Here is a 25,291-nt window from a genome sequence, read left to right as displayed (position 1 = left end):
GTTGTGGGACCTATTTTTAATATATTTTTTTTTAATAAAGTAGTTGTGGTCCTGTGAACAGTACATAAACAGTGTGTGAATAGTAATAAACAATAACTTTGTCCCCCCTGAAACGCGTGCAGCAGCAAAGAAAAAAAAAAAGAAGAAGAGAAAAACACAAATGCAAAACGCATCATTTTAGTCCCTACATTTTATTTTTACCGCTTTTAGTCCATATCCTGAAAAACGCTTCTCGTTTTGGTCCCTGCCATTACATTAGAAATGGAGAAAGCTGACGTGACAGACGGTAGGAATAAATAATAGTAAATTAATGTCCACATAGTCTAAATTAAAAATAAAAAATGTTTTTTAGCAATAAAAAATACCACGTCAGCATCTAAATTAAAAAAAATTAATTTATTAATTTTAACTAAATAAAAAAAAATAAAAACTAAATTAAAAACTAAAAATTGCATGAATTGAGATTTTAGTATGTCTTGAATAAGAACACAAACTCAGATCTAAGAACACAAACCAAAAAATTAAAAATCTCAAAATCACCATTTTCTTAAACCCAACAATATCATCAAATCCTAAAGCCTCATGGTATCAAATTAATCCAAAAATACAATACAACCAATCCAAACAAAAAAATCCCAAATTCAGAACAACCCATCTCATTTAAAAAGAAACCCAACAAACCCACCTCAAGCAAACCCAAATCCGATGCCCATGCTCCCCATCGACGAGCTCTTCTCCGACGAAAAGCTCGTTCCACTACAACTCTCATCGGTCAAACGTGAGAGAGCACATTCACTTGAAAATTGCATAGCCCATCCACCTAAAAACCATCGGCCCATCGTGAACCCATTAGCCCGATTAGATCAGGTCCAAGGTGGCAGCACAGCGGCATTGAGTTCTCTTTCTCTCTGCTTTTTGTCGCTGGTCTTGGATTTTGGGAGGGGGGGGGGGGTTTGTTGATTGTGTTTGTTGGGAGTGGGCCATGGTGTTTGTTTTAAATTTGTGGGTTTCATGGGTAAATTTTTGTTGGGTTGTGGTTCCAATTCGGGTTAGGGTGGCAGTGGTTGGTGGTTCCTATCTAGGTTTGGTGTGTGGCTTGCTTTGTGGTTTGGTTTGTGATTTATTGGTGGGTTTGGTCACTGTGATTGTCCCTGGGTTCATGGCTTGCTTCAGACGTGGTGGTTGATGAGTTGTTCTGAGTTTGAGATTTTTTTTGTTTGGATTGGTTGTGTTGTATTTTTGGATTGATTTGATACTATGAGGCTTTAGGATTTGATGATATTGCTGGGTTTGAGAAAATTGTGATTTTGAGATTTTTAATTTTTGGGTTTGTGTTCTTAGATTTGGGTTTGTGTTATTGTTCAAGACACACTTAGATCTCAATTCATGTAATTTTTAGTTTTTAATTCTATTTTTAATTTTTTTATTTAGTTAAAATTAATAATTAATTTTTTTACTTTAGATGATGACGTGGCATTTTTTAATGCCAAAAAATATTTTTTATTATTAATTTAGGCCATATGGACATTAATTTACTATTATTTATTCCTGTCATTTGCCACGTCAGTTTTTTTCGTTTTTAATGTAACGATAGGGATCAAAATGAGAAGCATTTTTTAGGATAAGAACTAAAAGCGATAAAAATAAAATGTAGGAACTAAAATGGGAATCGCTTAAAAATGTAAGAACTAAAAGTGGTCTTTCGTCTAAAACTAAAAAACAGAGCCAAGTTCGGATCCGGGTCAAGAACCCAACCCACAAAACCCAAAACCAAAAGAGGTTGCGTATTCTAACACACAGGTGAGCTGTGAGCATCGAAGCTCTGAAAGTGAAAACCCAAACTCTCTCTCTCTCTCTCTCTCTCTCTCTCATCACCAAAACGCAAAAACCCCTCTCGCACTTTGCACTCATATGCGTCTTCGATCTCAGCTGTAAGCAAATATTCATAAACCTTTTTATTTTTAATCTTTCTCAGTAAAATTCCAATCTACTCTTCCTTTTTACTGTTTCACGATTCCCTTCTCAGATTGATAGCATCATTTTATATATATTTCCATTTCCTTATATTCTTTGTTCTGTGTTTGGTTACTTAGAAAAAAAAAATGATTGAAACAATAAAGAAAACTCAACGAATTTTGCTCTTATTGTTAATATCTTCATATTCCTTTAACTATTATTATTTTTTGTTTCATGGAAATTCAATGAGCTGAAATAAACTTAATAATTATAATTTATTTATTTATTTTTGTATTAGACTCCAATTTTTGTCTATGTGTTTCACGTATTCAGGAGTGATTTTTATTTTTATTTTTTTGGTTTTTCTTGCATTTTTCTGAGTAGCCAAACAGTGGAGTGCTGGAGAAATGGTATTACTACTAGTGGCAAATTTTTAGTCTCTGTTTGGTTGCTTAGAAAGCTGAGGAAATTCGAAAGGAAATGAAAGTTTTGATCTTATTTATTTATTTATTATTTATTTTTAATGTTATATGTTTTGTTCTGCTATGTATTAGTTAAAAGGACGAGGAATCTGTGAAATTAGTTTTGACTGTGATTATATGTGTGCATCGTTTTTTGGGTGAAATTTGGTGAGAATCATGGTGGACGTGCATGATTTTTATGTTTGTTGGATAATTTGGTAGTGGCATATTTTTAGTCTCTGTTTGGTTGCTTAGAAAACTGAGGAAATTCGAAAGGAAATAAAGTTTTGATATTTTTATGCTATGTGCTCTGTTCTGCTATGTATTAGTTTAAAAAGCTGAGGAATCTATGAAATTTTAGTTTCTTCAAAATTAAAATATCAGGAGTGGAAGTTTTTTTTTTCCTTGCATTTTCCGAGTAGCCAAACAGTGGAGTGCTGGAGAAATGGTATTAGTGGCAAATTTTTTGTCTCTGTTTGGTTGCTTAGAAAGCTGAGGAAATTTGAGAGGAATTTTGATATTTTTATGTTATGTGCTTTGGTCTGCTATTTATTAGTTTAAAAGGCTGAGGAATCTGTGAAATTTTTGTTTCTTTAAATTGAATTTTGACTGTGATTAGAAAACTGAGGAAATTTGAAAGGAAATAAAGTTTTGATATTTTTATGCTATGTGCTCTGTTCTGCTATGTATTAGTTTAAAAAGCTGAGGAATCTATGAAATTTTAGTTTCTTCAAAATTAAAATATCAGGAGTGGAAGTTTTTTTTTCCTTGCATTTTCCGAGTAGCCAAACAGTGGAGTGCTGGAGAAATTGTATTAGTGGCAAATTTTTTGTCTCTGTTTGGTTGCTTAGAAAGCTGAGGAAATTTGAGAGGAATTTTGATATTTTTATGTTATGTGCGTTGGTCTGCTATTTATTAGTTTAAAAAGCTGAGGAATCTGTGAAATTTTTGTTTCTTTAAATTGAATTTTGACTGTGATTATATTTGCAATGTTTTTTAGGTGAAATTTGGTGAGCATAATGCCTGGCGTGCATGATTTTTATGTTTTTGGATAATTTGGTAGTGGCAAATTTTCAGTCTCTGTTTGGTTGCTTAGAAAGCTGAGGGAATTCGAAAGGAAATGAAAATTTTGATCTTTTTATGTTATATATGCTTTGTTCTGCTATGTATTAGTTTAAAAAGCTGCGTAATTTGTCAAATTTGAGTTTCTTTAAAGTTAAAATTTCGACTGTGATTGTTATATGTGCGCACAGCGGTTTTTGGGTGAAATTTGGTGACAATCATGCCGGATGTGCATGATTTTTATGTTGTTGGATAATTTGGTAGTGGCAAATTTGTAATCTCTGTTTGGTTGCTTAGAAAACTAAGGAAACTCGAAAGGAAATGAAAGTTTTGATATTTTTATGTTATATGCTTTGTTCTGCTATGTATTAGTTTAAAAAGCTGAGGAATCTGTGAAATTTTAGTTTCTTAAAATTAAAATTTTGACTGTGATTATATGTGTGCAATGTTTTTTTAGGTGAAATTTCATGACAATCGTGCCTGACGTGCATAATTTTATGTTGTTGGATAATTTGGTAGTGGCAAATTTGTAGTCTCTGTTTGGTTCCTTAGAAAACTGAGGAAATTCGAAAGGAAATGAAATTTTTGATATTTTTATGTTATGTGCTTTGTTCTGCTATGTATTAGTTTAAAAAGCTGAAGAATTTTGACTGTGATCATATGTGTCCAATGTTATTTAGGTGAAATTTGGTGACAATCATGCCGGACGTGCAGGTCCTTGTGAATGATTTCATTAACAAGCTTAGAAAGCGGTAACATTTTTCAGCACTGTTTTGTATAGCTGCACATATGGTATATGAAGGCTGTGATTAAGAGTATATGTTTGTGTGTTTATGTTTTGATATATTTTGGGTGGCAGTAAAATTGAGGGCTCGCAGGCCACATCAAGGCAGACGGCTGAATTGCTTCGGTCGGTAATTTCACAGACGCGAGTGCCCTACACAAACCAGGCTGGAGCTTTGATTGATGGTGTTAGGGCAGTTGGGGAGCAGCTGATTGCTGCAAATCCTGTTGGTATGTGTATGAATTAAATTGCTAATCATGAGTCCTGACTAGAAAATTTTCAGTAGTATGTGTTCTTGAGGGGATTGTTTTAGCTTGGTTTGGTATTAGGGTAGTTTCTATTGCTTATTTTGCTTTAAAAAAAAAAAAAAGCTTGGCAAAAGTATAGTTGTACCTAGAAAAAATTGAGGCTTTGGAAAATTGTAAATAAGTAAATAAGCCAAAAGAGAAGCCAAAGCATCATGTTTGGTGAATATCTATATATAACTAAAGTTGTATTAGAATTTTATTTTCTTATTCTTATCATAGGCCTGTAGTTCTTAAGTTTCATGACTGAAGCAACTTTAAAAGGAATTGGTAATTTGAACTCGTGGTCTACTAGACGATTTTATAGCAGTGTATGGGCTTAGTATTTGTACAAATTTTTTTATCACAAGCATTACAAGTGAGGTTCCTTTTATTTATTTATTTGGGGGTTGGGGGGGGGGGGGTAGTTGCATGGATGTGAGGACTTGTAGTGGATGCTTCAGAAAGGCAAATTAATTTTTTTTTGATGGAAGTAATATATTGATTTTCTTCTTAGCCAAGAACCTTGTATAGCTCAACTAGCTTCTCCTAGTGTTCCCAATGGAGATGTCCAAGATTCAAATCCCATCCTCCAACTATTGAATTATCGTAGATTATTTTATTTTATTTTTTGTGTGTGTTTGTTTTGTAGTTGTAAACATGTATGTGATAGCTAAATTTTAGTTAATTGTAGTTGTAATCATGGATGCCTTCTGAAATCAGTCAAAGCCTAATTTTTCTTAGTCCACCCTCAATCAAGCATGTTTGCAAAAATTTAATGAATCATGTGTCACAATGTTTTCCGTTAAGAGAAATATGCAAAATAAACACTGCTCTTCACATTGCTCACCCAAGAGGATGAGTATTTTGTTGAATTAGATTGTGAAGCTGTGTTAGTAATTTGCATGCTAGCTACCTATTGATTTGTAGATGCATGAGTTATGAAAAGGTACAAGTCCTTCATTTTTTGTTGTGATGGAAGGAACATATGATTCTGTAATTACTGCTGCCACTATATTCTTTATTATTATTTATTTTATGGTTGTAATTTTATTATTTAGTTTGGGCCAACAGTCTAGAATATGCTAGGAGCCTTATTTTTATTTTTATTTCCTTATTGGTTTAGGGTCTTTATGTGAATTAGGTTTTGAGTCCTATATAAAGATAGATCATATGGCTTTTCACCACTGAGTGATATTCTAGAGTTCTTATTTGGAGGCTAATTGCCCTTGAAGTAATTATTTGGAGTCCTGAGCCCTTGAAGCTGTAACTCTTGTATCAATCCCTTCCTTCTTTATTTTTGTTTATTTGATACAAAGGGTTCATATTGTGTTGCTCTGAGAAACTTGTTGTCTGAGATCTCAAGTTGAATCTTCTTGGATATGACCCAGAGGATTGTTCCCTGTATAAAAATAAATAGACACTGTTGTTCGCTTGGAAAATATCAATGATCTCTACATTGATTCTTAATGCATGTGCACATAAGCTATTTTCTCTGTTCCTTTCATTTCTTGGCATCTGTTAGGCTATTATGTTGTCAAGTACAACATCAAATTTACAGAATGTATAGAGTGAGCTCTGATGCTAGGCATTTTCTCTAATGCTGAATCAAAAAAAGGTATTTTATTGATCGCTGTTGTATGTGCAAGAATGTTACACAACCTTTTTCTGTGCCTGTTACAAGAGAACTATGGCCTCTATCTGTCTATCTACTCTCTCTCTCCAGGAAAAAGTTATATATTTCTCTGAATTTATATTTAGTTTTGTATTTTTTTCCCTTTTTCTCAGATTATGAACTCCAGCATGTATATAAAAGGGCATGTTTATACTTTATATGGGCCGAATATCTTTGCTTGATTCTTCAATATTGATGATGGATATTTTCTAATCACATTACTATGATGGTTATCATGAAGGATGACTTGTAATTTTTAGGTTTACTTATATGGAAAAGTAAGACTTATAGTTGTTTTCTTAATTGAAGAGCTTGCTGTCGGTAATATTGTGAGGCGCGTTTTGCACATTATTAGGGAGGAGGATCTGTCTCTTGCAACGGCTGCCATTGCTGGTTTGGGTTTATCAAGTGTTAGTGATGATGAAGATGATGCTGAGCGGGATAATCATCCAGTTCTATCAGCTGCTGTTGTTGCTGCGGCTGCAAGAAGCACATTGCGTCCACCTTCCTTGCAAACTCTTCTTGAGGATGTGCCTGACTCGGGTGCTGTTCCTCACACTTCTTCATCTGGGGGTGATTCTGAAGGAAAAAGCAAGTGTGAGCTCCATAATTTTATTTGTATTCATCGTTGTTGTTGTAGTAGTGTTGTTATTATTGTTATTTTTCTTCAGTTATGCTTGTCTTTAAATGCTTCTATCCTCACATATTATATTTCTGTTTAGTCAATCGAGAATATGGTTGAAAATGAACTAAGCTATTTACGAACAATTCAGGATTGGCTTTAGAACAAGCTTGTTCATGTTAGTTTTTTTAGCAAATGGGCCAAGCTTAAGCACAAGTTTAGGCTCGACAATTAAATGAGCCAAGCTTGAACATAAAATTGTGTTTGTGAAAAAACTTGTGAGTATAAGGCTCGATTTGAGTATATATAACTTATATGTTTATATGCTTATTTAATATTATATAGTTTGTGTAAGTTAGTAAATAAGTTCATTAGATATCAAATTATTATTTGTAATTTAGTGATAATATAAATAGTCCATTTTGTATATAATTTTTAACATTACACTGTTTGTAAATCTAAGTTTGGTAAGTTCATAAACAAACATCATTCTATCTAATTAACTAAAATAATATAATTGTTATTGAATGTGATTGTTTGCATAATAAATTGCAAATGGATGAGTTTTTGAGGTTGATAAATTATTTTCCTTGGCAGCTGCTGATAAAAGTTCCAGAAGTCGGAAGCTGAAACATGATGTCATTGAAGCGTTAAATGAACTCATTCAAGATATTACCACTTGCCATGAATTGATTGCCGAGCAAGCAGTAGAGCACATTCATCAAAAGTAATTATTTTTAACTAGTAATATTAACTTTAATTTGCCTCTAGAAAAGAGCTTTTATTTTTGGGCCACACCTTCTCTCCCCTTAAGAAAATGGTGGAAGGTAAGGTGTAAACTAATTAAAAAGAACATACTATTTTTTGCTTTGGCATCATGTAATCATACATAAGCAAATAATTATGTGGGTGGTCTGAAAATTGTTTGAATTGATCTATATAATTTTGAGCTGACAATGTGTTATCTATAAAAAAAATAAAAAAAGAGCTGACAGTACCTGCAAATTACTTTTTTGTGCTTATAAAATTTGTAAGCACCCTCAAATTTCTTTGATGGTTGATTTTATTGTAATTTTCAACAGTCTGTGGTGGCTTATATGTTTTGTTTGTGGTCCTAGGATATGGCTTGTAAAGTTTCTATGACTTATATTGAGGTGAAAGAGCTGAAGATTTAGAGGTGGCATTATAAGAAAACTTGGTGTTAGGGATGAAATGTTAACAAAGACAAGAGTATTCAAAATCAAATTTCTTTGAGAATAACTGTTTATGTGTTTTTATTTATTTATTATTTTATATATATTTTATTTATTTATTTGTTTATATTTGAAGAGTTATGGTTGAGGTTGTTATGCATGAAATGATTCATTTGTTTGCCGAAAATCTTCCTGTATTGCTATGATTTATATTGTGAAAAGAATTGTTTTTATTCTATTTATCTTATTTTTTTTGTTGAAATGGAATATGGAATGCTGTAGACTAGAAGCTGAATTCCACATAATATGCAGTCTGACATGGCTGAAACTGTGGATTTGATAGGGAATCCATATTTTCCTTTAAATTTGAACTTGCAATAAAAGCACTAATGTTGAAAATTAATTGAATTCATTTTAGTGTTCAGCATTGCTTCAATTTAGACTTTTTCTGAGATATTTATTAGGATGGCTAAGGGATATTCAAATCATGTTTGTTCTTTTACTAATTTTTTAGGTCTCTGTAATTTGAGATGTTATTTTTTTGGTGGGGCTCTTGTATACTCCCCGTGTACTAGGGTTTGTCCAGTATTTCTTTTTAATACATAATTTTCTTACTTAAAAAAAAAAAAACCCTTGATCTTGGTGTTAACTTAAGTCACAGGCATTATGTCCACCTTTCGAGAACCAACATAGGTTTTTGTTTAATTGGATGGCATGTGGCATGCCAAGCTGATCCACTTAATAAAAATTTAAACAGTGATATTTGGCCATATCACACATTTGTCAGGATGAACAAAGCTCTTCTGCATATGATCATCCCTTTGCATTGAGTTGTCTCCTCTCTATAGTGCTGCATGTGACTTTTATAAGATGATTCAGAACAGCTTACCATTTCTTATATGAAAAAGTTGTAATCCCTTGAACATCGTAACGGTTTTTCTGATGAGAATAGTGAATTACTGTCATTCCCTGGACCACATAGTTGCTTGCGTGATGCATAATTTGTATTTAAGTGACTGATTCATGCAGGGAGTGCAGGAGCTGTTTGTGGATTAATATTCAATATGTCTTGAGATTTACCCCCCCACACACACACTCACACACAAATGTTGCATCTTGTGATATGTTTCTGTCTATTAGGCTAAGAAATGTCAAGTAAAATGTTAAAAAAAGAAATTCATATGTGGTTTGCAGCTTGGCATTAGTAGCATTATTAATGTACTTTACCTAGGTTCAACAACTCCCTTATGCCATTTTTTGTAATTTTTGAAAACGGTTGCTGCTTACATGATCTAGGGCAGGCATTAATATGATAAAGGTGAGAGGTATTTAGGTGTTGTCCAATTAGGGAAAATGGGAGAGTGCCTGCAATCTGTGGATTAGATAATGTCAATCCACTGATTCAAGGTTAATCTTTTTCCAGATAACCTTTGCACAGATGAAGAGTTGGTTTGTCTCCTTATGTAGGTCAATTAGGGCACCTAGGTTGGGAATTATTTGTCTTATCTGGGCTAACTTGCCATTTGATAATTTCTTATCATTATTTATATTCGCCCTTTACTTGTTATTCCAGAAATACTTGTAAAGTACTTATACAGCTCCATGTAGTTATGTCTTTTTATTGTTGTTCATCAATCTGAAAATATAGTCTTATGCACATCAGCTTGTGTGATGTATAATTTTCTGTGGTTTTTATTTCTAGAACCTTTTTTTCTTATCTCTGAAACACTTCTAATTGCATATATATATATATATATATTTTTTTTTTTTTCAGTGAGGTAATATTAACTCTTCTAATTGCATATATATATATATATATATATTTTTTTTTTTTCAGTGAGGTAATATTAACTTTAGGAAGTTCAAGAACAGTATTGGAATTTCTTTGCGCCGCAAAGGAGAAAAAGAGATCATTTCGGGTGTTTGTAGCAGAGGGTGCTCCAAGGTTTGTGCAACTGCATACTATTTTTTAGGTGGTGTAATTTTGATTTCCTCTCTCTAATGACATTTATTATAAAATTAGGTATCAGGGACATCTTCTTGCAAAAGATTTGGTCACAAGAGGTTTACAAACTACACTAATTACTGATTCTGCAGTTTTTGCCATGATTTCCCGTGTGAACATGGTAAATTGATGGCCTTAAGCTTATTTTTCCTTCTATTTGTTTTTTTCCTTCTATTTGTTTTTTTCCTCAATTGGAACAGCATTTCGTGGACTGATTTTTGGCTTCAATGTTGTAACTCCTAAAGGTTATAGTTGGAGCACATGCTGTCATGGCCAATGGTGGGGTTATAGCACCTGTTGGGTTGAATATGGTTGCACTTGCAGCTCAAAGGCATGCTGTCCCTTTTGTTGTACTTGCTGGCAGTCACAAGGTAATTTGGTACAATAATAGAGGTTTTGATGATTGATAAGTAAACCAAGTCTCTTCTGGTACATTTCTAAATTTCTTGCTCTCTTCTTAGTTCTTATGCTTTGAAGTGACTAAAATTCTTTGCTTTACAGCAGCCTTAATCTACGAAATGACTAAAATTCTTTGCTGCATAGAGTCTTAATGATTCCAAAAGAATGACTATTTGAAATTAACCCAAATTTCCACTTTCGGATTAATATGCACTTTGCTAATCAACCTGCAAGCGTGAAGTTATCAGTGATTCATTCTTCCGAAATCAACACCTATTTTTTTTTTTTTGGATAAATCAAATCAACTCATTTTTAGTTGCCTATTAGTTTAAGTAACCAATTTTATTTGGGATTTCTGACGTCCATAGAGAGTATTCTAAGCTGTTCAACTTTGTTTTGCATTTCTGGATCAAAGCAGGGATCAGATTTTGCGGGTTGTGAATAAACAAAATTAGAAATCTAAGTAGCCTAAGAATTTATTATGTAATGCGATAGAAATAGCCAAAATTTGTAATTACTTTAGCTAAAATTTATTTTGATGGAGTTAATGAATAGTGAATACTGAAATGCATGTTTTGCTCTAGTTCCTGGCATGTTGATTACTAGCAAGTGGAAATGTTTAAGTTTTGTATCTCATTTCATAAAATTTTGAAATTATTGTTTTTTGTTTTTTGGTTCCAATTATTGCTGTTGTACCTTCACAAAGTGCTGTTTCATCTACATTACAGTTGTGCCCTCTGTATCCACACAATCCTGAGGTCTTACTGAATGAGCTGAGATCCCCATCTGAGCTGCTGGATTTTGGAGATTTCTCAGATTGCATGGATTTTGGAACTGGCACTGCTTCCCCTCTTCTTCATGTGGTCAATCCAACATTTGATTATGTGCCACCAAAGCTCGTTAGTCTTTTTATTACTGACACGTAAGTTCAACAAAATCTTTTGTAAATTTCAAGAAAGAAAAGATTTACCCGGGTTCCAAAATTATATATATTCTGGAGCTCATTTAGAAAACCTTTTCTGTGCCCCATTATGGAATGTTGGCTATACTGTCCTTGTTCTTGTCTGGGTGCAAACTTTTAGCTCACTTTTGTATGCTTTTAGTCTGGTTTTGAGAATTTTGAATACTTTTGTACCAATCTCGATATTTCAAATTCTTTTATCCTGTAACTGTTACAAGTAAATTACTCTTTACTTCCTTCACAGAGGGGGGCACAATCCATCATACGTGTATCGGCTGATTGCTGATTATTACTCTGCTGATGATTTGGTGGTGCAACGAAGACCTCCTACAGCAAGTTGAGTTTAGCTTTTTGGACATTGTTGGGTAAGTTTTAAATTTTATATTCTACATTTGTTAATGGTTGTGCCTATATTCTGGTGTGTAATTGTATGTTTAACACGTATTTCATTGATGAAGCTAAAGCTTAAATTTTGAAATTGAAAATGTCAGTGCAAGAAAAAGATGTATGTAAATATGTTCCATTTAGCACTTACACATATAGCAATTGTATCAAGTGGCAGGTATAACTTAAAAGAGCATGTGTGTAGTTTACCCATCATGGAATGGTACCTTATTGTATTCTATACTGAGTTTACTTGAGCAGTAAAATAGATGCTTATACATATATAAAGCCATCTTCCAAATTGACAGAAAAAACTGTAGGTTGCTGAACATCAGAACATGGTATTGAATAAATTGGACAGCTCCATCTGTTCTGGTTTGAGATGGATGTTGTTTCTGGCGATTTCCTTGTCTTCATGGTAAATCAGAGATCCTCTGTTTTTATGGAATAAGCCTGCAACTGAGCTACTTGCTCAATGCTTGGGTTCAAATCCCACTACATTCATATTGCGTTGAGGTTGTTCCTACCTTTGTAAGGTACACCCTTTTCATGGATGGCTTCTGGGGGTTGTAGGTAGGGTCCTCCTCCCCTCCCAAACAAACCTTTGGGAAGTTTACATTTTAAACCCTATAATTAGGGTGTGTAACAAATAAAAGCCCATTTCAAAAAGTAACAAATTATATCCTATAGTTTCAGAAGTAAAATTAAACAATGAGATTTCAAAAAGTAACAATTTAAACTCTCAGTCAACAGTATCTAAATCTGATGCTGCGTTATCACCAGGTATGAAGTTAGGAGGTTTTTATTCTTTTGTTCTTCAGCCTTGTTGGCTCAGTTTGGTTTTTTATGGCGTTTGGGTTAGCTCATTAACTGAAGTATGCAGTTTGGAGAGAATACACTTCGGTTTGCAATATTTTAGTACATTACAGTCTGTGCACTTGGCTATCCCAATCATCTGAATATGTAATGTTGTGTTGGATATTGCCATTACTAATGAACTCAATTATCGTTTGTTTTGTTTTGATTTCATTTTTCTCCCCATCCTTGCTGGAATTCTGTACAAGAATCACTTGTTCAATTTTCAGGCGGCTCCATTTTTGTGATGGCATTGCTTTACTTCTCAGATTCACATATTCATGCCTGGTGTTTAAAGCATTATTATAGTCATGATTGGTTATTATTTTATTGACAGATCCCATGTTCATCTTTCAGATAATTCAGAAATATAGTATGATAAGCAGTGGACATTGAGAAATGAAATTTAAATTGTACCGTACGGAATGTAGACCAGATTTTAGTGCTGGAAGAGACTCGGAAAAAGTTGCAGTTTGGATAAGAGCAGAATGAGAAATGTGACAAAATCAAGGGGGAAAAAAAGGAATAGTGGTTTTCCTGGTTGTCAAGAGCTGTATTGGGGGAAACAGCTCCACCAAAGGAAGATGATTTTTGTCATTGTGAGAGGGCAAGGGGCTGAGAATCTTGTAGCAAACTGTGGCATATAAATAGACAGTCAGCTTTGTTGTATTGCATGTGTAGCTGAAAATCTTGTAGCAGTTTTGATCCTGGAACCAATCTTCTTACTTATGACTGTGTTACACTTCACATGAAAGCTTTAGATATTTCTTAAGAACAGTTTTGAATGTTGTTTCCAACCCAATTTTAGGAAGGAAAGAGTTTTTGGGAGATATAGATCTTAGGGAAATATTCATAACTAATATTTTTCATTTGGTAAAATGAGGCCTCTTCTTTTGTTCCCTTTTGACTACATGGTTGTTAAAGTCAAGATTCTAGTTGATGAAAGGGCTTTTTGGATCCTATCATATATAAGATTAAGAATCATGAAATGTTACTTTTTATATAAAATCATTGATAATAATGATATGTGATCAAGAATTAATCAACTAAAAAAGTGATAAAATCTTCTTTAACAAAAAAAAAAAAAAAAAACCTTTTCCAATAGAAAATGAGAATGATAATGTACAATAACTCAACTCAAGCATCTTAACATTAGCATCAACAATGCACTAGTTTTAATTTGGAAAGCTTAGATACAATTTACCAAAAAGAGAAAATTGACCTTTTCATTCTTTTAGTATATTTTGATATTGATTTTTCATTAAGTAAATCTACTCCACTTCATACAGGTTTTGCCGTTAGCTGCTTAATATCTTCTTTCTATTATAGCCTGCAAATGTAACTGTTAATGCATCTCACATTGTTCATCCACTAGTTGATGAAATATTCATTTCCAAGACAATTTGTATTGCTTGTCTCAATGCAAGAGCTTCTACAAAAATTGGAGAGCTGGTCTTTCTCACCTTGCCCGTGCTGTTATGCGATCTCCTCTATGAATTCAAGCTTTTAGTGTTAGGGTTGTCTATCATCAATCACCATTTAGCCTATTTAAAAGAATGGAAAGGAATAAAATAATAGAATAAAAATGATTTATAATAAACATTAATCAATTCCGTTGTTTAGACGTTTAGTAGGAAGGAATAAAATAGATAAAAGGAATGTTCGCTTCATTCCATTCCCTCTTAAGCATTCTTCCTAAAAGTGAAAGGAATAAAGGTATGCTCAATCCTTATATTTAGCAGGAATGAATGAAATTGTTAGAGAAGAAATATCAATTTATATGGATTTAAGAAAAGCAATACTAATAAATATACATATTTATTTTGCTTTAATTCATTCTTTTATAAACCCCCAATTCTCAAACAAATTAAAGAAATTAAATCATATTTAGGGATAGGACAAAACTTAGGTACAGTATCTTAGGTGTTGTTCCTTAAGTTCCATTCTTAAGATTTAGCCATGTGGCCACTTAACTAAAAAACAGTCTTCCATTTCATGAGAAAAAATTCACACGGCAAAATTTTAAGAGCAGAACTTAATGAATAACACTTAAGTACTGTCCCTAAGTCTTGCCCTTAGAGATATGCATCCAACTCACTAACCCAAAAAACCGACTTAAACCAACACAACCTGATGATTTGGGTTGGTTTTTTGGGGGTTGGGTTGGGTCGATACTTTTTATTAGCTTTAGGTTGGGTCAAGTTCGGGTAGATATATTTTTTAACCAATCTAACCCAACCCAACTTGATGTATAAGTTTATTTTATAATATTTATATTTATTTTTAGTTTGATTTAATTGGTATTTTGAAAAAAATGTTTTTGGTAAGTTTGAAAATTTAGAATATGATTTAGGCATATTATGTGAATTCTAATAATTTATCAAAAAATATGTCTTAAATAGTTGATAAAAACTTCTGTTTTTTTAACAAGTTATGAAATATTTAAGTCTAACCCAAAAACCCAACATGACATATTTAAGTCCAACCCAAAAACCCAACCTCCTATACACATGATGGGTTGGATTGAATTGGGTTGAAAATTTCTCAACCCGACATATTGAATTAGATTAAAAAAAAATCCTCTAATCCGATCTATACATACTTCTATTTATATTTTATTTTCTTTTTGTGAATGTGTTAAAAAGAGAATAAATAGAATATTCATTATACTTCATTCTTTTTCTTTCCTTCATTCCAAACATTCCAAGCTGAAAACTTGACAATGAATTGAATTTTAATTTTCAGACCCTTCAAATGAGCATTGAGTTGGTTGGAATTTGTCATAATTAAAAAAAAAAAAGACATTTTGATTAAATTTAAAATGAGAAAGAAAAAAAGGAAAAAAAGAAGAAGAGAGAGTGAGAGAAGAAAAAGAGCGCCTAGTTCATTCATATATTTCCTCTATCATACATACACTCGTGCTTAAATTTTCTTAAGCACGCTCAGCAAAGATGTCAAAGACATCTTGTTAATCAAGGGGTAATTTGCAGGCTATCATAATATTGGAAGACAATGTCATTAGCTAGCATGTGTTAGAAACGATTTAGTAAAGTAGACAATAATGTCATTTACTGTGATTTTTCATCAATAATCTCATAATCAATTTTGTTCACACTCCCCAAACAATTTTGATGATATATATATATATATATATCTGAAGTGAATAGTTATTTCCGGAAAAAAAAAAAAAGGATTTAGGTATACTTTATTGTGTGTGCGGTTTCTCTCGTTACTGAAGTAGTTCTGCTTGTGTGAAAGCGGAGCCTTGGGGAAGGGTACTGTTTTAGCAGTACACTTCACTTCTTGGACCTTAGCCCTTAAGGCTTGGGTTCTAGTGGTGGATTCTTCTTAGGCGCAAATACAATGCACGTGGAATCTTTAACGGTGATATATATACACATACACAAGAAAAAAAAAAAAAATCTATATATGAAAATAAAGAAATAATTGTAACAAGCAATATATGTTTGATTAATGGTGCATTTGTATAAGTAGTTAGAAAACTGTGTTTTGAATTTAAAATGGGCATTTATAAAAAAAAGTTATGAGGAATTGTAGTTGCAAAATAGAGTTTTGGGTTTTAAAAATTTTCTGGTGAAAAAAAATATTGTCACCTTAGATATGATTATGGATTTTTTAAGAAATTTAATTATTCTTAAATACACTTTGTTTGTTTTGTAAATTTCAGCTAAAATGAAAAATTCTTTTAGCATAAATAATTTGTTAAAGATGGTTAATTATAATATATTAACTTGTATAAGTTGCAAAGAACAAAATCTAATTAGTAGTCCATTACAAATTAATTACATATTCTGCACAACACTATATCTCTAATATATTGGCTAATAACGTTTTTAAAATTTTCGTATTTTCAACTGAGATATTTGTGGTTATGGAACTCTAGAATTATTATTTAAAAACAAGTAAAAATTCTTGGAGTTAGAATATAGGATTTTACTTCAGTTCAGATTATATTCTTCAATCTGTGCACCAATCATGCATATTGGTCATGTCACCATCTGTCAACTTTGTTGATCATTCACGCCAATTCAACCAAGGCGGCTAGAGATTGTCCCCATGTGCGACCATACCTAAACTTAGAGAAAGGACCTGCATCTTATCTTCTACTTTATTTCTTGCAAGAAGTGCACACCCTTTTTACAAATCGACTCTCACTGAATCTTATCAACTTATCACTTCTCTTTACCTCTTCCTTTTCATCACTATGGCTGAAGCTTTGGTGGGTGGAGCGGTTCTCTCTGCATTCCTTCAGGTGGCGTTTGAAAGAGTGGCTTCTCGTGAGGTCCTAGACTTTCTCAAGGGAAGGAAACACATTGATGGAATGGTGCAAAAGCTGAAGATAGAGCTGATGTCTGCTGATGCAGTGCTCATTGATGCAGAGGAGAAGCAAATTACAAACCCTGCTGTGAAAGAGTGGCTTGACGAGCTTAAAGATGCTGTTTATGTTGCGGATGACCTCCTGGATGAGATTGCCTATGAAGCTTTGAGATGCAAGTTAGAAGCTGAATCCACTAGTAAGGTAAGAGGCTTGATCTCTACTTTTGTTAGTTCATTTGACAAAAGCATACAATCAGAGCTGAAAAATATTCTAGACAGACTAGATTCTATTTCAAAACAAAAGGATGTTCTTCGTTTAGAAAAAGTTGCTGCGGTTGGAATACCTTCACGACCATTGACAACTTCTTGTCCGGAAGAATATGGTGTCTTTGGCAGAGACAAAGATAAGGAGGCTATATTTATGAAGTTTCAATCAAGTGAAGCAAGTGATAATGGTATATGTGTTATTCCCATAGTAGGTCTGGGTGGGGTTGGTAAAACAACTCTTGCTCGACTTATATACAATGACAAAAGAGTGACGAATAGTTTTGATCACAAAGCTTGGGTTTGCGTTTCAGAAAACTTTGATTGTTTTAGGATATTAAAAACTATTTTGGAGGATGCCACTTTGTCTATGTGTGATATTCAAAACATGAATTTGCTGCAAATTAAAATTAGAGAGACATTCAAAGACAAGAAAATTTTCTTGGTTTTAGATGATGTTTGGAATGAAAATTATGATGATTGGATTGAATTAATTAAAGTTTTTAAATATGGGGCACAGGAAATTAAGATCATTGTTACAACACGAAGTGAAAATATTGCATCAAATGTATGCACAGTTCCAACCTATCTTCTAAATCAATTGTCAAATGAAGAATGCTGGTTGTTATTTGAAAAGCATGCATTTAGAAACGGAAGCTCTAGTGAATTTCCATTACTAAGGGAAATCGGTAAGCAAATTGTCCAAAAGTGTGGAGGCTTGCCTTTAATTAGCTGCAAAAGCACTTGGGGGATTGCTGCATTTTGAAGAAGAACCAAGAGAGTGGACAAAGATTTTGAAGAGTGATATATGGGATTTACCAAAAGGAAATACTAGTATCCTTCCGGCTCTAAGATTGAGCTACCATTATCTCCCATCACATTTGAAGCGTTGCTTTTCTTATTGCTCGATCCTTCAAAGGATTATGAATTTAAAAAGGAGGAGTTGGTCAACTTGTGGACGGCGGAAGATTTATTACAGCAATCAAAAGGAAATAAAAGGATGGAAGAAATAGGTGAAGAATACTTTGATGATTTGGTATCTAGATTACTTTTTCAACAATCAAGTAAAAGCGAATTGATCATGTTTCATGATGCATGACTTGGTGAATGACTTGGCAAAATTTATATTTGGAGAATTTTGTTTCAAGCTGGAGATTGATGATTCTGGTGTAATCACAACAAAGACTCGTCATTTTTCATATGTTAGAATAAAATTTGATGCCTTTAAGAAATTTAACGTGTCCCACGAAGCCAAGGGTTTGCGAACCTTCCTTGGATTTGATTTGTCAGTGCCAAAGTGGACGTGGAATAACATATCAGCAATAATGATAGATGATTTGTTGTTGACATTTAAGTGCTTAAGAGTGCTATCATTTTCTACCTATAGAAACATGAAGGAATTACCTAAATCAGTTGGTAATTTGAAACATCTATGTTATTTAAATCTTAGTTACACTTCAATTGAACGGTTACCAAATTCTCCATGTACTTTGTATAATTTACAAACCTTGCTATTGTCGGAATGCGAGTCCCTTACCAAGTTGCCTTCCAAGATGTGGAGATTAGTCAACTTGCGGCACCTAGATATAGTTAAAACAAATTTGGAAGAGATGCCACTGCATATGGGAAAATTAAGAAATCTCCGGAGTTTAACTACTTTTGTTGTGAGCAAACATAATAGGTCTAATATTAAAGAGTTGGGGGAGCTTCTACATCTTTCTGGAGCATTGTCTATATTAAATTTGCAAAATGTTCAACATGCTAGAGATGCAATGGAGGTTAATTTGAAGGATAAGCGACACCTATATGAGTTGGTGCTTGAATGGGGTCATGACAAGGACAGTTCAGAAAATGAAATAAATGTGCTTGAACATTTGTGTCCTCATTCAAAACTCGAATCTCTCACCATTGAAAATTATGGGGGTGCAAGATTTCCAAAATGGTTACAAGATTGTTCATTCTCTAATATGGTGCACATACGGCTTGCCAATTGTAAGTATTGCTACTCCTGGCCTCCACTTGGGGATCTGCCTAACCTCAAGAAACTCTTCGTTGAAGGTTTTCATGTGGTATCACATGTGAATCGTGAGTTCTACGGGGGTGCTTCTTCTGCAGTTAAGCCATTTAGATCCCTTGAAATATTAAGTTTCAAGAACATGCCAGAGTGGCAGGAATGGTTTTTATTTGAAGGCAAAGATGAAGATGAAGGTGGTGTTTTCTATAATCTCCAAAAGCTTTGCATAATTAAATGTCCTAAACTAAGCATAGGTCTGCCCAACCACCTTCCTGCTTTAATGACACTTCAAATTGAAGACTGTCCGCAGCTTGTCGCTTCGGTTCCTAGATCTCCGAATCTCAGTGAATTGCAGTTAAGTAATTGTGATGAGTTACTATTGAAGGAATTACCACCTAGGCTATATCGGCTTGTAGTTGGAGAGGGTCGTATCCTACAATCCTTTGTAGAGCTTATGATGTCTATGTCTATCCCAGGAGGTGGTCTACCCACTACATTAAAAACACTTTCAATTCAAGGAACATATCTGTTGCCAAGGAGGCAGTACTATCCATCACTTGAAGAATTGGGAATTAAAGGTGGTTTTGATTCACTATGGTGTTTTCCATTGGAGTTCTACCCAAAGCTCAAATCTCTTATTGTGTTTGGAAGTGAAAGTCTTGAATCTCTTTCTGTATCAGAGGGATCTCACCGGGATCTTATTTCTCTCACTTCTTTGAGTATCTTTGATTGCCCAACATTGTCAGTAAGAAAATCATATTTATATGTATATATTATTTACATATAAATTCTCACAAATGCGAATTTCATACGTATTTCAATATGCCACAGCCCATTTTGTATTTAAAAATAAAAATAAAATTTGAGTACAATTTTCTTTAAAAAAATTAATATTACTACATATTTTGAAAATTTAACTGTTGGATTACACCTGTTTTACGCTTTTAATGCACATGTCAAATTTTGTTCCAATCGGATGTTATTTATTATATGATCTAAGAACTTATTTTTTATGCATAATATTAGATTACAATAACTTACAATTTAAAAAATTAATTGATGAAATAGTTAATAATCTTTGATCTTTTAGAAATTTTGCAAGCATGAAAGATATAAGAAGAAAATGTAATTCATTTGTAGATTTGTCATTATTCGCATCCAATAAAAAGATATATTCAGTAAAGTTGTAATTTTAAGCTATAAGCAAGTTTGTAGGCTCAATTTATAAGTTTAACCATATTAAGAAAAAAAAATTACAAGTTCTAAAAAAAAAAAAAAAAAAAAACCAATAATGAGAACTAAAGAGACGTGGGTTGGGAAAGTTAGGTAAAAGCACACAGTATTAATACATTTGAAAAGGTAAGCGTCAATTTGCCCAACTATTCTGAAAGTTCAAACTGCGCTCTCCATTCGCGCAGACAACAAAGAATTATTGCATTCGTAGCCATAAAAATCAAAATCTAGTACATGTACCTGTACGACGTTAGAGTAATGTAATGTTTATTCAAATCTTGGACGCATGTGATTAGCTCACACAGCCAGTTTATGAACAATATTCCAAAACAGGTCTCATTTTTCCTAGCCTAAATCACAAGTTACGCACCCTATATATAGATCAAGATTGCAAGTCATGATAAGTTAATATGTATCAGAGGGATCTCACCGGGATCTTATTTCTCTCACTTCTTTGAGTATCTTTGATTGCCCAACATTGTCAGTAAGAAAATCATATTTATATGTATATATTATTTACATATAAATTCTCACAAATGCGAATTTCATACGTATTTCAATATGCCACAGCCCATTTTGTATTTAAAAATAAAAATAAAATTTGAGTACAATTTTCTTTAAAAAAATTAATATTACTACATATTTTGAAAATTTAACTGTTGGATTACACCTGTTTTACGCTTTTAATACACATGTCAAATTTTGTTACAATCGGATGTTATTTATTATATGATCTAAGAACTTATTTTTTATGCATAATATTAGATTACAATAACTTACAATTTAAAAAATTAATTGATGAAATAGTTAATAATCTTTGATCTTTTAGAAATTTTGCAAGCATGAAAGATATAAGAAGAAAATGTAATTCAATTGTAGATTTGTCATTATTCGCATCCAATAAAAAGATATATTCAGTAAAGTTGTAATTTTAAGCTATAAGCAAGTTTGTAGGCTCAATTTATAAGTTTAACCATATTAAGAAAAAAAAATTACAAGTTCAAAAAAAAAAAAAAAAAAAAAACCAATAATGAGAACTAAAGAGACGTGGGTTGGGAAAGTTAGGTAAAAGCACACAGTATTAATACATTTGAAAAGGTAAGCGTCAATTTGCCCAACTATTCTGAAAGTTCAAACTGCGCTCTCCATTCGCGCAGACAACAAAGAATTATTGCATTCGTAGCCATAAAAATCAAAATCTAGTACATGTACCTGTACGACGTTAGAGTAATGTAATGTTTATTCAAATCTTGGACGCATGTGATTAGCTCACACAGCCAGTTTATGAACAATATTCCAAAACAGGTCTCATTTTTCCTAGCCTAAATCACAAGTTACGCACCCTATATATAGATCAAGATTGCAAGTCATGATAAGTTAATACAAAGTGAACAAGATTTGGCATGATGAGTTTAAGGTTCCATTTCTATATCTTGGTTTTGTATGCATGCATTATCATCCCAACCCAATGCCTTGGTAACATCTGCCTGCCAAAGGAACATGTTGCCTTATTCATTTTCGGGGATTCAATACTTGATGCTGGAAACAACAACTATATCAATACCACTACTGATTTCCAGGCAAATATCTGGCCTTATGGGGAGACATTCTTTAAGTATTCCACTGGGAGACCTTCTGATGGCCGTCTAATTCCTGATTTCATTGGTAAGATAATGGTTTTCTGTTGTTTTCTATTGGACTTGGATTGTTTACTCAATTAATTTTTGAAGCTTTATTGCAGCTGAGTATGCAAACTTGCCGCTAATTCCTCCATATCTACATCCTGGTTATAATCGGTACATTGATGGGGCTAACTTCGCATCAGCAGGATCTGGTGCTCTTGATGAAACTCGTCCAGGATTGGTATGCTTTCTATCTGACTATATATGCTCCTTAAAATGTAATTAGGATTCTAAAAAGTGGAGCGCAATTAGGGTCAAAGTTTGTGCGCATAGCCTGATAGAGCTCTTCCATAACCGCAATCCTATTGATTGGAATTATTGAAAAAGAAAAGAAAAGAAAAGACATTTGATGCTATGATAGAATAGTTGAAACATAATAATGACGTAATGAAAAAGTACATGAGAAAAGAAAGAATGCAAAGAAAGAAAGAAAAAGAGAGAGAACACAATGAATGAGCATGATTCGGCCTAAGAGGCCTACATCTACAATGAAAAATTCTTAATGGTTATATCTTTACTATTAGGCTCTATGTATTACAATGAACCTATTAAAGAGAATTTTATAGTAGGCTAAACCCTATGATTACGTCTTCAGCAATACAAATAGGATTAGGATTTCTTTACTTGTGCTCCAAGTAGGATCATGATTACTTTATTTGTAGGATTATTTTGCTTGCATTCTTAGATACAATGAATATTGACAAGAGACTTGGGCCTTGATTTGGATAAAGCTTTAGTATCCTTAACATGAATCAAGATATCGAACCTAGGATTGCCAAGGGTTTCTTGTAATAGGTAATGTTGTTGAATTACGCAAAAATCCTTGCATTTGCTTCATATGCTTTTGTTTATGATTGGACACTCTACGAATGAAATATATCAGTCTTTTTCTATATTCCATCATAATTTGAAACGAAGATTATGTTCTTATGACATGTGTGTGTCTAAATTGTTCTCACAGTTGACTGCTTCCCTTTCGCTCTTTTGCCCTCCTTATCAGGTGATAGACCTAAACACTCAACTTAAGTATTTCAAGAAAATGGAGACTCAATTGAGGCAAAACCTAGGTGAAAAAGAAGTCAAGGAACTCCTATTTAAAGCTGTTTACTTAATTAGCATTGGGAACAATGATTACTTTGTCCCCTTTACCTCAAACTCTAGTGTGCTTCAATCCTACTCTCGAGAAGAATACGTAAATATGGTAATTGGCAACTTGACAACAGTGATCAAGGTAATTAAAATTAGTGATTTATACAATATTTAAAACAAATTTGTGTTAGATCGTTCTTGTTTATGTTTTTAAGTTGGTCATAATTATACTTTGATTTGTTAGGAAATATATAAAAAAGGAGGAAGAAAATATGCGTTCCTAGGCTTGCCACCTTTGGGTTGTGTCCCGTTTGCAAAAGCACTAAAACCTGGAAACACCGATGCATGCATGGAGGAAATTACAGAACTTGTAAAACTACATAATAAAGCACTTTCTGAAGTCCTTCCGAAGCTACAGAGTGAGCTGAAAGGATTTAAATATTCAATAGCCGATTTATACACTTTTCTTAGTGAAAGAATTGATAATCCTTCAAAATATGGTATGCACTTCCATTTTTATAGTACAAGAAGTGTTTTATTATTATTGTACTTCACATTTTATCTTTTCATAGACTAATAGCACCTTTGTTTTAATTATGTTGGTAAAGGTTTTATGGAAGGGAAGATTGCATGTTGTGGAAGTGGTCCATATAGGGGACTCCCAAGTTGCGGAGGAAAGAGATCGGTCGGTTCTGAGTATGAAATATGTGGGAAAACTAGTGACTATGTGTTCTTTGATGCTGCTCATCCTACTGAGAAGGCCTACCAACAATTATCAGAGCTAATTTGGAGTGGAGCTCCCAATGTCGTAGGACCTTACAATCTCAAAACATTGTTTGAACACTAATGTATTTAGATTTAATAAATGAAAAATAAAAAACTTGTAAACATGGAGCATATTTAATAAGTTAGGGCTTCTGTTAACAAATGCCATGAAGGTAGTGGTTAATATGAATTCAATATTTTATTAAATAATATTTTTACATATTCTTTCAAAAAATAAAGTCAACTAGCACACATATGTCCCAAAAAGCTCACAACTATGAGTGATCGTGGTGCGGTGCGGTGCGATTTTAGGCCATTTTTAGCACCGCACTTTGCAGTACGATTTAGCTAAAATCATAATTACACTGCACCTTATTTTTGTGGTCACATATGCGGTGCGGTGTAGTGCGGTGCGGTTTAAAGTTTAGCCAAAACTATAATCGCACCACACCTCATTTTTGCGATCACATGTGCGATGCGATGTAGAAGATGCGGTTTGAATGGTTTGAAGTTGGTACATTTTTCAAATTTTGGGCTTTTCCTACCCAGCTCAAAACTAATTTTTCCCTTTGTTTTGGTTCAAGTTTTAAACTATTGAGTTAGTTTTTCTTTATTTTGGGCTGGCTTTCCTAATCAACACTTGCTAAGGTTATCAAACTATTTTTTTTTTGAAAACTAGGGTTATTAAACTATTAATAATATATTTAATATTAAAAATAATTAAAAATATTAATATATAAAGAGTGTGCGGTGCGGTGTGGTTTGTGCGATTTTCTTATTATAAAACTGCAAACCGCACTGCACCATGCGGTGTGGTGTGGTGCACTATTACTTGCAGTGTAATGCGGTTATACCATTTTGTGGACAATTTTGGTGCGGTTTTTGCGATTTGTGCGGTTTGGTGAACACCCCTACTCACAACCATAATGAAATTGTGCTTGTAAGCCAATGAATTATTAACAAATATATATATATTTTTCTTTAAAACACGTGAATTAAAACTCATGACTGAGTAATTATTAATCCTTCAAATGTGACGCCAAGGCACTCATCACCCGCACCCATAAATTAATATGTTTAATAATTCAAATCAGCCAAACACTAAGCAAGTATTTTTGGTTAAATCATTAATGAAATGATCAGTCAAAAACTGTGTTGGTTTAATGAAATTTATGCATTTGTCAATTAGTGAAATAGGTAGAAGTGAGATTTGATCTAAAATCCAAAAAATTAAATTTGATAACTACTAAAAAAATGCAGTACTT

The 25,291-nt window shown here is 33.1% G+C and overlaps 3 protein-coding genes and 1 pseudogene across 5 annotated transcripts; all 4 read left to right on the top strand.

Annotated features, from left to right (window-relative positions):
* Nucleotides 1-1,790: 1,790 nt before the first annotated feature.
* LOC111999363 (uncharacterized) lies at nt 1,791-13,541 on the top strand. 3 transcript variants are annotated; one of them, XM_065777940.1, is made up of 11 exons: nt 1,791-1,931; nt 4,160-4,231; nt 4,339-4,493; nt 6,532-6,813; nt 7,442-7,571; nt 9,875-9,982; nt 10,061-10,163; nt 10,288-10,413; nt 11,170-11,363; nt 11,647-11,767; nt 12,999-13,541. In XM_065777940.1, the coding sequence occupies exons 2-10, from the start codon at nt 4,179-4,181 to the stop codon at nt 11,741-11,743; spliced, it is 1,248 nt and encodes a 415-aa protein (XP_065634012.1). In that variant the 5' UTR covers nt 1,791-1,931; nt 4,160-4,178; the 3' UTR covers nt 11,744-11,767; nt 12,999-13,541. The 3 variants fall into 3 exon arrangements, with proteins under 3 accessions (XP_065634012.1, XP_023887259.1, XP_023887258.1); XM_024031491.2 differs by having other exon boundaries at nt 6,532-6,819; nt 12,979-13,541; XM_024031490.2 differs by having other exon boundaries at nt 1,792-1,931; nt 6,532-6,819.
* A 3,084-nt stretch (nt 13,542-16,625) lies between these two features.
* Nucleotides 16,626-18,353, top strand: LOC136069426 (putative disease resistance RPP13-like protein 1; annotated as a pseudogene).
* Nucleotides 18,354-18,634: 281 nt separating this feature from the next.
* On the top strand, nt 18,635-20,044 carry LOC136069432 (putative disease resistance protein At3g14460). The gene has a single exon (XM_065777958.1). It carries the CDS (start codon nt 18,635-18,637, stop codon nt 20,042-20,044), a length of 1,410 nt encoding a protein of 469 aa, XP_065634030.1.
* Nucleotides 20,045-21,520: 1,476 nt separating this feature from the next.
* On the top strand, nt 21,521-24,244 carry LOC111999358 (GDSL esterase/lipase 1). The gene is made up of 5 exons (XM_024031486.2): nt 21,521-22,155; nt 22,232-22,353; nt 23,173-23,403; nt 23,506-23,761; nt 23,870-24,244. The coding sequence occupies exons 1-5, from the start codon at nt 21,894-21,896 to the stop codon at nt 24,106-24,108; spliced, it is 1,110 nt and encodes a 369-aa protein (XP_023887254.2). The 5' UTR covers nt 21,521-21,893; the 3' UTR covers nt 24,109-24,244.
* Nucleotides 24,245-25,291: the final 1,047 nt, after the last annotated feature.

The sequence above is a fragment of the Quercus suber genome, unplaced genomic scaffold (assembly GCF_002906115.3).
Source record: "Quercus suber isolate HL8 unplaced genomic scaffold, Cork oak 2.0 scaffold_169, whole genome shotgun sequence".
In the NCBI taxonomy this organism is placed as follows: Eukaryota; Viridiplantae; Streptophyta; class Magnoliopsida; order Fagales; family Fagaceae; genus Quercus; species Quercus suber.
Note: the sequence above shows the minus strand (reverse complement) of the source record. Positions and strands in the feature narration are given on the sequence as shown.